The following is a 13,490-nucleotide window of genomic DNA, read 5'->3' as shown; positions in this document are numbered from 1 at the left end:
GTTCCAGGCAGTGGGATTAATGATTGGGATCCAATCTGCAAACTGACTCTTACCAATTTAGAATCTGAGTAGTTAGGACACAATGTAATGAAAGACGTTCTTTTTGCCTTTCAACCGTTAGATAAGACTCTGTTTTCTAGAGATCGAATGGTTAGAAAATTTACCAGATTAATGATTTATATTTTCTAAGATCTTTAGTCTCTTTTTTAAGAAGAAGCTTTTTGGCATATTTTATTGTCATTACTAATTACAGTATAGTTTTCAAGTACAGATTTTGTATATGTACTTTCCATAGAGTTTTAATTTAACTGCTTGAGTTAGAAGGAAACAGAAAAGATAGCGAGAAGGGTATTGTGCTCCTTACAACCTTTTGTAATGGTTATAATAATCCTCATAAACACTTTAATATAACCAACTGGTCTGATTAATAAAAGGCTTGAGGCAGACACTCCCATTTACATTATGAATTTAAAGTTTTCTTTCCTATAAATAATACATTTCAAGTTCTCTTTGGTCGAAGCCTAACCCAAAATTGTTTTTTGAGCATTTTAATAAAAATTGAGATTGCAAAGAATTCTGACTCAGCAATGGAATCAGGGGACTAGACTGGCAGTAAGACCAAGACCAAGGAAGATGCACTCCTTGCTCTGTCATGGTGGACACAGGCATGGGCAAACCACCACACTACAGGCACCAATAAACCTGTGTATCAGGATATAAATCAGGAAACAGAAAAGTATGGAATCTTCTGTTCTGCTTCCTCAACTTTTCTCTAAGTCTAAAATTACTTAAAATTGGGTTCTTTTTATTTATTTATTAAATTTTTTTTTTTTTTACAGAGACAGAGAGAGAGAGTCAGAGAGAGGGATAGATAGGGACAGGCGTGAACGGAGAGAGATGAGAAGCATCAATCATCAATTTCTCGTTGCGACACTTTAGTTGTTCATTGATTGCTTTCTCATATGTGCCTTGACCGTGAGCCATCAGCAGACTGAGTAACCCCTTGCTGAAGCCAGTGACCTTGGGTCCAAGCTGGTGAGCTTTGCTCAAACCAGATGAGCACGCACTCAAGCTGGCAACCTCAGGGTCTCGAACCTGGGTCCTCCGCATCCCAGTCTGATGCTCTATCCACTGTGCCACTGCCTGGTCAGGCAAAATTTGGTTTTCTTAATTGCTTTATTGCAATTCCTAAATTCCTTCCCATATGTCTTCCCCCCACCCCCATTCCTTTCTCTATTGGTTTTCCTTTATTTGGTCCATCTTGAAAGAATTTTTTTTCTTTATTCCTTTCCTCTTTCCATTTCTTTCCTTCCCATGGGTTAGAATTTGGTAGCAGGAGACAGAGTTTCAGAGTATTTTTAAATGTCAGCCCCACATTCTTGTGTTTTGTTCTATGTTGTAACTAATTCCCATTAGGAACTGAAATGAACAATGATTCTGACTTCATTCATGAACTTGACAGGCTGCAAAGACTTTTTCATGGCTAAAGTACATTGTCTGTGCTATAAATTTGGAGCAGAATTCTTACATTTCAGAGATCCATATGTACATGCCTTGTCCAGAAATTGCCTTAGAATTATTTAAGAAGATATTTTCTTGATAAACGCTGTAAATTTTAAAATAGTAATTATTCAGCTAGGGCGGGGGTCGGGAACCTATGGCTCGCAAGCCAGATGTGGCTCTTATGAAGGCTGCATCTGGCTCACAGACAAATCTTTAATAAAAAAAATAATGTTAAAAATATAAAACATTCTCATGTATTATAATCCATTCATTTTCTACCACTCATGCTCATGGTTGTGGGTGGCTGAAGCCAATCACAGCTGTCCTCTGGGACAACACCAAATTTTAATTGGATAATGCATAAAGTACACGGGTCATTGTATGGCTCTCATGAAATTACATTTTAAAATATGTGGCATTCATGGCTCTCTCAGCCAAAATGGTTCCCAACCCTGAGCTAGGGCAAAACAGGCACATGAGTGTGATAGAACTGTGATCTCTGTTCCATAAAAGTGGGGACACAGCAGATATGTGTAACCTGTGCATTTCCTATTGTCTTAAGTATGGCTTGATTCTAGGAATAAAGGCAGATGAGCTGGTGAACAGGAATCTGTTATCTAAACTCATTTCAAATTATTTAGACGGCTATTGGAATACACACCAATCCTTTGCAAAATACACTATATCGGTGTATTTTGATTTTTAAAAGCATTAACTTTGAAATGCTGTTATGCTCAGATGATGATTTCTCTCTCCTCATCCACTCTCCCTTGATGTTAAATACAGGGTTAGAATACATATTCTACACTCAAACGTTAATGGCATGTTAATTACTAATGTGATGCAAAGCTGAGAGTGAATTTCCTTACCTTTTTCAGGGAGCAAGAGTTCAGAACACAGCAAAGAATTTGGGAGTCAGAGACCGGACCCCACAGTCTGCCCCCAGGTAATGATCCCTATGTCTGCTCTATCCCAAAGGACTCTACCCTCTCCCGGGTTCTGTCACTCACAGCTAATGCAGCTGTTCTAGGCTATGCCCGGTGTAAGCTGATTAGTCATAGGAATTGGCCTGGTAAACATTTTGTGGCTAATTGTGACTAGGCATAAATGCTGTCATAATAAAATGGAGTTTTAGCTGAAGCAAACTTAGAGGTAGGAAATAGAAGTCTTGACATTATTTTATTTTGCAAATTTCCTCATAAATTCAAAAACATAAGGCCATACAGTTCCTATGAGAATTTATATTCCAACTGTGCCAAACTACCAAAATGCCGTTTTCATTTATACTTTTATGACTGCATGTGCTGTTTGTTCCCTGTGGCCTGATTGCCTTTCCCATCTGTGTCTGTATAGAAAACTATTTAACCACAAAACCCTACTTAGATGTCATTTTATCCTTGAAGTGTTGGTTGAGTGTCCTTCCTCTTTATACTCTGTTAGCATCTTGTATGTTGATCGATTATAGTCCTGCTTGTGTTGCAATATATTGCTCCATGTCTCTTCGCCCAACTTGAATATGAATTCTTTGGAAGCAGGGAATATGTTTTCTCAGTTTTGTTCATTGCTCATCACAGTGCCAGTGTTCGAATGTCTGAACTGCTTTCAAGAAAGTGTGAATGAATAAGTGAATGAATGAACTTTTGGTTTATTAGTAAATCAAATGTTTGAAGTTTATATGTCATCATAAGAAAGTACCCTAACCTACCTTTAAAATAAATGAACAAGGGAACAGCCATTAAAGAAATATTCATTTGATTTCGCTGGTGACATTAAGGTAGGCAGCATCTGTCTTGAAGTAGGGCAAAATTAATTTCTTTTACATTTGATTGCTTTTATACATTTGCATTTTAGCATAAAGTAGGCTCCTCTAAGCACTTCCACAGACCAGACACTCTTTGTTTCTATGTACAATGCAGTTACCACCGTTAGAATGATAACTGCAGCATTTATGAAGTTATATTTCATTTTGAAAATCTGTGTGGGCAATGAAAGTACTTTCAAAAAACAAAACACATTTTTCCTTGAAAATGAATAAAGCACTCCAGTTCTTGTTGCATTTAGTTTTAGTGCTGACTCCTAACCTTAATTCACCCTCAAATCTTGTTAATGTTATCTTTCATAGTTGATTAGATTAGAATCTAAGACTTTCTTTTGCTAAAGATTCATTTGTGTAGGAATTTGGTCTGTAGCACCGGAAGCAGACATGGTGTGTTTGGATAATAGGCCCAGTGCAAGTGTTACAGTTACAATAATAGCTCAGCGAGGTCCTCTTAGCTAGGGCTCATAAACAATAATAAACAGTGGGGTAGGATAAGACTTCAGCATTTTAATCAGTAAACCAACAGCAGGCTGAATACAAGAAAGGAAACTGATGAACTCACTCTTTTCTTTATTGGGTTATGTTTAAAATACTTGAAATGAAATGCTGTAAAATGTGCCAGCTGTAAAATGGACATGTTTATAGGGAGTAGTAGCCCTAAGAGAGGGCTAGAGTTATTTTTAAATGTTATTTTATTTATTTTTTTATTCAGTCTACAAATATTTATTGAGGACCTAGCAAAAACACTGTGCTATCCCCTCTGGAGAAGGTAAATATGAGGTAGAAATAGTTTAATCTCTCAAGGAGCTTTCAGTTAGAGATGAGGCTAGGGATAGAGAGGGAGGCTGCAGAGTAGCCCTGGTCCAGTTGGGATGGTAATCGATGTCCTATGCTGCTGATGCATTGATACAAGCGTCTATAGAACACATCGTGTTCTGAGAACTACAGCTAGATCTCTGTGACTGATGGTTGAATGCTCTTTAACAGTGATGAAAAGTGAGGCTGTAGACATAAGCAGGGGCTGGAGCAGGAAGAGACTTGTATGAGATATTGAAGGGTTTTGATTTTAACTTGAAGACAATAGGGAGCTATTACTAAACAATCTTCTCATCTAGCAACATTAAGAGAATCCATCACAGGAGAGCTAAAACCAAAGGTAAGAGCTTGAAGGGAGAGTATTGTAGTATTGAGGATGAAGATAAGCAGGTGGATTAGAGAGATTTTTAGTAGACAGAATTAATAGTCTTTGGACACTAAATAGATGAAGAAGGTGGAGAAAAGGAAGATCCTAGAATGGCTACCAGATCTCTGGCTTGGGTGCCAGTGGGTGAATGGTTCTCGTCACTGATACAGTAGATATATGGAAAGGATGATGCACTCAGCTAGGACCAAGGATCAATGGGACATCCACGTGGAGATGACTTTGTGGGCAGTTAGATAAGGTTCTTTCTCCTCCTTTCCTTCATTGGCTCTTCAGAGCAATAAGCATATCTTTACCAAGAACCAAATATAACATTTCAGATGGAATGGCACATTCGTCCTATTTTCTATTGCATTAAAAAATCTGTAAATTTTTGTAATGAAAGCTTGATTTTTTTATTTGTGTAATTGAAAGGCAGCATACTATCGTGGTTAAAAGTGACAAGATCATTTGAGTCCCAGCTTCTGCCATGTGACCTTATTTGGTCAGGTCATTTATCCTCTGAGACAGTCTTCTCATTTGTGTGATGGGGAAATTGCCTTGCAACAGAGTATTATCGAACTTTAGCCTTGGAAGAGGCATTTGCTTCATGGTTTCCTTTAAAATAGCTTATATTTTGCCATGTACAAAGATGAAGGGCATGATCTATAGACTGCAATTTGCAAGTTCTACTCTGCAGATTTAGATTTGGAAATAACCAGCTCCAACAGAGAAAAATAAAAAGTGGAGCCAAAGACAAACCTTTTTTTTTTTTTGCAGGGTCACTGGTGTGCAGAGTAGATTGAGAAAATCAAGGGCTCCCAATGATGGGCAAAGACCTCCCATTATGTAACAATTTAGCTGCTAAAAACCAAATGCCTTGGTGCAGAGTAAAAGTCTAACTCTTACCTAATACATTTTACTTCCAAACTTCATCTGCTTGTTCTAAATTCCCAAAGCCCCAACAATTTCCATTACAAATGTGTCTGAACTCAAATAACCCCGAGTCGCTTCCAAGAAGCCTGGCAGAAGCTGGATCTGCCCAGCTTCACAGCACTCAGAGCTATTATTTCATTAGGGGATCACAGGCTGTAGCCCTTTCACCAGTTGCAAGGCAGACATATCTAAGACGTGCCTTCCCAGCCTTCCCAGGCATTCTGTGGGAATGTTCAGTTCAAAGTAATAAAAGGTGATGGTTCAACCCAGGTCTCACTAGATAGTTCATCTTCCACCCAACTCACTGTGTCTGTTCTGCTGGACTGTGGTCACTTGCCTTCTCACTCAACAAGCAGTGCTGCTGTTGGGAATGAGGGGATAGGCATTGAGGAGGAAAGAAACTTTTCAATCGTTCTGCTGTTCCAGCCCCAGGAATGTATTTTGAGGAAACACCATATCCTTTAGCTGAAAAAAAAAAAGAAAAAAAGAAAGCAGCTTTGAAGTCTATCAGCTCGTTTTAATGTATTCTTTTCCCCAGAAAGGATGAAATAAGCTTTTCTGATGTGAGATGTCCTTATTTCAGTACCCATTTTCTTCCATGGAGATGACATGTGGATCATTAAGCACTTTGCAGACTTGAAATACGTTTTGCAAACCTCCAAGGCAATAACTTCTTACATGTGTTTCCGAACTAAGAGTTCATTTTGTTAACTAGCTTTCTTACTCAATATTAAATCCTTCTCATTCTTCTTCCTTGATTTAGAATTAGCATGGGATTAAGTGTTGACAAAAGAGAAAAATTTTAATTTGCTAGATTTGTCAACAACTTGTTTCAACAGTGTTCAATTTAACCTGTAAAAGACCGTGAATCATCACAGCTACCCCTGGGTTGGAGTGCTTTTGAAAAGAAACAAAGCAGACATCAGCACCTTATTTTTTAAGACCATCTCTAAGGAGAATGATTGTGGCTGTGGGCACAGTTGAGGCACAGGCGGAGTCCAACATCCAGCCACCTTCAGCCAGCTACCTGATGGTGTCTCAGACTATGCCTTAAATAATGGGCATGCCCTACATGGTCACTTTTTTTTTTTTTTTTTTTTTTGTATTTTTCTGAAGCTGGAAACGGGGAGAGACAGTCAGAAAGACTCCCGTATGCACCCGACCGGGATCCACCCAGCACGCCCACCAGGGGGCGACGCTCTGCCCACCAGGGGGCGATGCGGGGCATCACTCTGCTGCGACCAGAGCCACTCTAGCGCCTGCCTGGGGCAGAGGCCAAGGAGCCATCCCCAGCGCCCGGGCCATCCTTGCTCCAATGGAGCCTTGGCTGTGGGAGGGGAAGAGAGAGACAGAGAGGAAGGAGGGGGGGGTGGAGAAGCAAATGGGCGCCTCTCCTATGTGCCCTGGCCGGGAATCGAACCCGGGTCCCCCGCACACCAGGCTGACGCTCTACCACTGTACATGGTCACTTTTGCAGCTCTGTAATAGCTTGACTTTGTTCTGGAGTTGGGATTCCACCACTCAGGGGAACATGGAGATCTTGAACGTCTGTAATCCTAGGTCAATCCCCTGAACTTTGCTTTGAGGCTGTGTGGTCTCAAATAATAGACCCAGGATGCAAAGAGGGGGCATCCTCCCGTCTTCTGGCATCTCCATCAGGGCAGATGGATTCCTGGACCCACTTGAATCTCCACCTGATTCTTTTGACAGGTGAGGGGAGGATGGGCAAAGCGGGGCATATATTTTTTGGGAAATGCCAGCTAACTGAGCCTTTGATATTCAGGACTCAGAACTGCCACAGCAGCTGTTCCATAACCAACTGCCTATACCACCTATTGGTACAAAATGAAGCAAATTTCTAAAACTGGCCAGAAAAACCAATAGACCTTTGTGAGATAGATGATAATCTTGTTACAAGACAATCATATTAGACATGATGGTAATTATCATAATAATATCATCTTGTGGAATTTAGAGAATCAATTTTGCTTCCAGCAAGAGGAACAGTGGGCACCGGAGTGGAAGCAGGTGGTGTGAAAAAGGCAGCATTGCTCAGCCAGTCGTCATATTTGTGTGCACAGAGATATTGGTGTTTTCTAAATAATAGAACTGAAATTTGGGAGTTTGCTAATTCATACGCAATGTTTAGCGAAGTGGGCAATATGGTCAATGCCTCCTGAACCAAGAAATGATGGTCAATGTATTTATTACACTCATGTATTTGTTATTCTCATAAAACCATCTCAAGTGCTATTAATACATCAACCCCTGTCACACTTTCTCGTGCCTCTCCTAGGCTGTACAAACTGTGTGAGCCACCTCCCCCAGTCGGAGATGAATGAAGAGAACCTCACGGAACCAGGCGAGCAGAAGCCTTCCGGACACTGGACAAGACAAAGGACAGCCTGGCTAAACATTCTCCACTCAATAACAAAATGAATTTTTTCTCTAAATCTTTCACCATGGTGTTAATAACTATTGTTCAGCTCATACCGAGATATTTGTGCTGGAAATGGATAGACCTTCATTCCAACAACTTGATTTCACAAACTGATCTCTCTGTGTGTTGCCATGCACTATTCATTTTGAGAGTAAAATTCATCCCTGGAAATTACAGAAAAAAATATCAGAGAAAAAAATTAATCATCATGCCTTCTCTCCATTTATTAAAAATATATTATTGTGTTTGGTTTTGTCTTCTCCAAATGGGAACATGTAACGATGGATCTTTCCATCTGAAAACGTCTGTCACTGAAGAAACATGGCCACATTTTCTCAATCATACAGAAATGTTACAGAAAACCCAGACTGGTGTCATAGGTTCTCAGTCCCTCTGCATCCAAAAAAATGGTTTCTGTGTAAAAGGTGAAGCATGCTTTCCTCTTTCAAAGGATGTTCTGTCACTAGAGGAGTAGAGAGTGATTGAGACTCCCAGCAAGACCTTCCTCCTGCAGCTTCCAGGAGTCCCTTGCCCTCCTGGACAGTTCCCACGGCAGGTGCTGTCTTGGGTCTCTGAAATGGGTGTGGTCTCCTTGGGCGTGTGTGCTGGTGCTGAGCCAGATGTGGCCAGGGCGTAGGAAGCAGCAGGGACTGGGGAGGTGGGAAGAAAGACAAGGGTACAGGAGGGAAATATCAGTCTATTTAAAAAGTCAACCTTTAACTTAGATACCTAATACTCTTAATTTTATTAAGGTTTTCATATAAGATGTCAGACTCTTAAGAGAATACACCATGCCCAGTATTTTTCTATTAAAGTATTTGTATAAGGTATGAAAATAAAGCTTTATTTGTTGAACTTTAAAAGGACTGTTAGAGACCTTGATCATCTTTGGAAGCACAAGGTATATTTTGTGCATAATGTTTATCATTTCTGCATTGATAAAATAACATTGTTTTTATCATAGAGACTACAGTGATATTGATTTTAAATTTATAATTTTCAGAGTAATTAAAACGCCCTTATTTTGATGGTTACAATTTTATGAACTTGGACTAATTTAGTATATGAAATGCTTTTCATAACTAAAGTATTTACAAACCATTATTAAATTTTAATTTATATTTTCATGGTTTTCAAACTACCATTAAAAATCACTAACAATTGTGTATTAAATAATAAAATATTGTGTTTACATATATATGAGATATTTATATACTGACTGGTCAAAATAATAATTATTGTTTTTTGGCACAGAAGCATTCTTAAGACTTTTGCAATAAGTTCATATGTGTAATGAAAAATAGAGAACCCAACATCAGAGTTTTCAAAGTAAAAGCTGGACACTTTGAATGTAATAAAGAGATGACCTTAACATAAATATCTTTATTAAGTATATCCTTAACTTTTAGGAATTTAACATTCTCAATACTATCAGCAAGTGATCTTAAAGGTTCGTGATATTAGTAAATTGTGATTTTTTCCCATACTGAAAATTTGATTACATTCTATGTAAGGCTAATGAGTGAGCAAAACTGATTAAGTAGCATGTTTCTAATCACTATCCTGGAAGCAGTAATCTCTTAGCAGGATGAAAGGGTCATTTAAACATTTCAGTCTCACTCTGCTATGTTTCGTGGGGGACATTATTTGCTATTGTGGTATGTAAAATCAGTATTGTGGACCTATACTCTGTATATTATTTTAGGGGCTAAACATAGTGTAAGTATACCATCTACTCTGATAAGTGTTTGACATTTATTAAATGCTCCAGAGTTAATAATGGTTCATATTATCATCAGTTACTATCATTTTTTATTATAATAAAAATTGTAGATAACAGTAAAGTTAATTACTATGTGCCAAGCAGTGAGTCCAAGTGCTTTACTCATACTTCACTAATCCTCATAATGACGATTTGAGGGGGTACTCTTTTCATAATTCCTTTTTACAGTTGAGGAACTGAAGCAGAGAATGGCCCAATGACTGGCCCATGACTAAATGACTGACAAGTGGTAGAACCAGGATTTGAACCAGGAAGTCCACCTTCTTAATACATTGTGTTTCTTATTGCCATCAGAACTGTAGTATTGTTACTAATTATTTGTTAGTAAAGTAATGTTTATATGGAGTGCATTGCCATTAATTTATATATCTTATGTTGAGAAAATAAAGCTAATGGAAATATGTAAGATGCCTTTAATGTATGAAAATCTTAGATTTTCCAGGACATTATACCATTCTGAATACACAGTTGAGATAACCCAGTGCTATTGCAGTCTGAAAAGAAATACACTCCTCAAATTAAAGATACCAGTTTTAGGTATATAGTGAAAGTCTGGAATAGTACATATTATCAAATTTGACTATAATTCTAAAGCAGTGGTAAAAGTAAAAAATGTCTAATTAATAGATGAATAAAAATAATTTTTCAACACCATGATGTACCTCTGTGTGACATTGGACATTTAACTGGCCTTGAGTTTTTAGAATAGGTTTACCTAAATGCTCACATAGTCTTCTACAACCGGTGTACCTTTAAATGTTGCTAAAGCTTGCCAACAGTTCCTCCAGCTTCTGAGTGTGATCATCTGCCTCTCTCCAAAAGGGAAGGCCATGCATAGAAAAGCTGGTTCTCAAATTGGAACCTGATTCAAAATTACATATTAACTATATAGTATCTGCTAGTCAATATATCATAAATATTATATTTTACAAAGGTTTATAAGATCACATACTATAAAATTTAATATAATATTAGACATATGAGCATCTTTAAGAAACTAGAATTTTACATATATTCCCATTACTATTTAACAAAGAAGAAAGGAAGAAAAGAAGGAAGGGAAGAAGGAAGAAAGAAGGGAGGGAGGGAGGGAGGGAGGGAGGGAGGGAGGAAGGAAGGAAGGAAGGAAGGAAGGAAGGAAGGAAGGAAGGAAGGAAGGAAGGAAGGAAGGAAGGAAAAAATAAATTGTACTGTTCCTTATATTGTATATATCATATAATGTTGACTTTAGAGTATAAGCTTTATTTTTTCAGCCAATATCCCAATCTTAGAAGTCACATAATATTTTCTGTCTCCTTAAATCACATTTTTCCAGAGGCTTAGATTCAGTGATCACTCTTCTTGAAGCAACAATGTTCAATTTAAAATTAGTTTAAATTCTTAGGATACTGTAATATTATATAGTTGACCCTTGAACAACACAAGTTTGAACTGCATAGGTCCACTGACACATTTATTTCAATAAATGCATACAGTACTGAAAATGCATTTCCTCTTCCTTATGATTTCCTTAATAATATGTTATTTTCTCTAGCTTACTTCATTGTAAAAATACAGTAATAACATATATAATATACAGAGTGTGCATTGATTGACTGTTTATGTTCTCAGTAAAGCTTCCAGGCAATAGTAGGCTATTAGTAGTTTAGTTTGGGGGAAGTCAAAATTTACATGGGGAGTGTTGACTGTGGAGGGAGAGGGAGGTCTCTGTGCCCTTACTCTCCCCACAATATTGTTCAAGGGCCAACTGTATATGGTATTGTAATTATATTGGCTCTGACTTGATTCATTTAAATTTTGTGGTAGTTAAATTGAGAATTAAATAAAATTGACCACAGCACCAACTGTAAAACCAAGAAAATGAATGGGTAAAAAATCCCAAGGGGAATGTTAACCAATTTAAGAAAACAAACTATTTTCAACCCTTTGGGCACATTATATAAGAAAATAGTATTTATTAACATGGAAGTATTCAGTTGACAGTTCCTCCATGTATTTGGAAATAATATATTTGTATTTAAAATACTAAAGTATTCTTCCATTAGTTCATGTAGCCTTTTTCTGTATAGCACAACTCAGTGCAGATTTCAGGGCATATTTTTATTTATTTTGTATCTTTGAAAAAAAAGATATTGAAATGAAAAATAAATAACCTTCAAATCATTTTACTTTACATTTTACTTTAAATATCATTGTTTAGATTTTCTGTACTAGTGGTATTTACTAATATTTGAACTAACCTGTCGTATGTGACTAAATTTTTTCTGAACTTTTGGAATCTATGTTTAATCTTTAAAGACTTATTTTTTGAATTATTGTGCTAAATTATAGTTTAATTACTTTCTCAAAGCCAGTAGCAGTTATTTCATTAAGGTGTACATATATTCAGAGGCAGATTTAATAGCGAGTGTACTGGGCGTACACCCTGGGCCCCGACTTCTGAAGGACCCTGCAAAACCCCAACTTAACACTTTTTTCTTATGACACCAAGTTTGGTTTCATATGTGCAATTTTAACATTAATAGTACATAATATTTTTTATTTATTTAAAAATATAGTTAACGTGTATTTTTATTTTCCCTGTCTCTCTCTTTATTTTTTAAGGGTCCCAATATTTTCTTCTGTGCCTGGAGCCTCAACCGACCTTAATTTGCCTCTGCATATATTAACTAATTTTGCTGAATGAATTGTCACTTGTCCTGCTTAAGTATAAAGGCAAAAGCTTTTGAAATGGTTTAGGATGACCTGAACTTAGATTAAAAAAATATTCTGTACCCTGACAAGTTTTTGAAGTTTTAGTGATGAGTGTCAGAAAATTTCACCTTGCATGAAGCTGTGTTAAAATTGGGGAAGAGTTGCAAGAGGAGACTGGACCTAGGCTGGCCTCCGGCTGATTGCTTTAACTTGCAGTGGCCACAGTCGTCTTAAGTGCTGCACATCCATAACTGCTGTTAGTTAGACTTTAGTTTTAGAATCATTTTACTGTTTCAAAGCTACCTTTAACAGTGATCTCAGCATTCATGTTGCCACGTTGCACATGCACGGAAGACTGTCCGGTTTGGCCTGTGTATCCTCTAGCTGTGGGACATAGACTCCCGCTTCCTTCGCTCAGGATACCTTGCTTCTCACTGAGAAAAGATGACTGCAATCTACTAAGATAGACATAGTATAGACATTTTATATGCATTTATATTTACTGCTCTTTGATTTTTTACAACAGATTTTAGAAATTAGATTCTTATGTCTTGTTTTGAATGAAAATGTGACATAAGGAGTTGTTTGGTATATTGAATGTCTGTTGTGTAACCATCAGAGCCATCTACATGTACAGCAAGCACACCCGGTAGAATATCTTTCTGATCACCGACATTAGTTTGCTACTCATTCTGAAACCAATTCGCCTAACTTTGATACCCAGAAGAATTAGTGATTAAATAAAAGTATTGACTTTTTAAGTGATCTTTCTACTAGAAATAGAAAGCTTTGGATGGTTAACTCTGGGTACAAATAACTGAATAAATGCCATCCAATTGCATATACATTCAACAAATATGTGAGTTCACTGCTTGTAAGGCACAGCTCGTGAGTCTCATTTATGTCCTGGATGTGTTTAGTTTGAAAACCTCAGTATCTCTTCTGTGTTAATGATTGCCTATGTCTTTTACTTGAAATAACATTATTTTTTACACAAACCTATTCTAATACCATGGAGGTATATATACTGTATTAAGAACACTAAGTTGATAAAACACTTTAGAAAACATACATTTAAATTTGAATATCTAATGCCTCAAGCACATTTATTAGATTTTCAGATGAATATATATAT

General features: G+C 37.3%; 1 protein-coding gene across 1 annotated transcript in view; it reads left to right on the top strand.

Moving 5' to 3' along the window:
* Positions 1-10,522, top strand: part of PREX2 (phosphatidylinositol-3,4,5-trisphosphate dependent Rac exchange factor 2) — a 269,082-nt gene extending 258,560 nt beyond the window's left edge. Inside the window, exons 40-41 of the mRNA XM_066378926.1 lie at positions 2,382-2,449; positions 7,735-10,522. Of these exons, the coding sequence (XP_066235023.1) occupies positions 2,382-2,449; positions 7,735-7,780 (114 nt within the window). The 3' untranslated portion in view covers positions 7,781-10,522. The remainder of the gene's footprint in view (positions 1-2,381; positions 2,450-7,734) is intronic.
* The last annotated feature ends 2,968 nt before the right edge of the window (positions 10,523-13,490 follow it).

The sequence above is a fragment of the Saccopteryx leptura genome, chromosome 3 (assembly GCF_036850995.1).
Source record: "Saccopteryx leptura isolate mSacLep1 chromosome 3, mSacLep1_pri_phased_curated, whole genome shotgun sequence".
NCBI classification, from domain to species: domain Eukaryota; kingdom Metazoa; phylum Chordata; class Mammalia; order Chiroptera; family Emballonuridae; genus Saccopteryx; species Saccopteryx leptura.
This window is presented reverse-complemented; position numbering and strand designations above follow the sequence as displayed.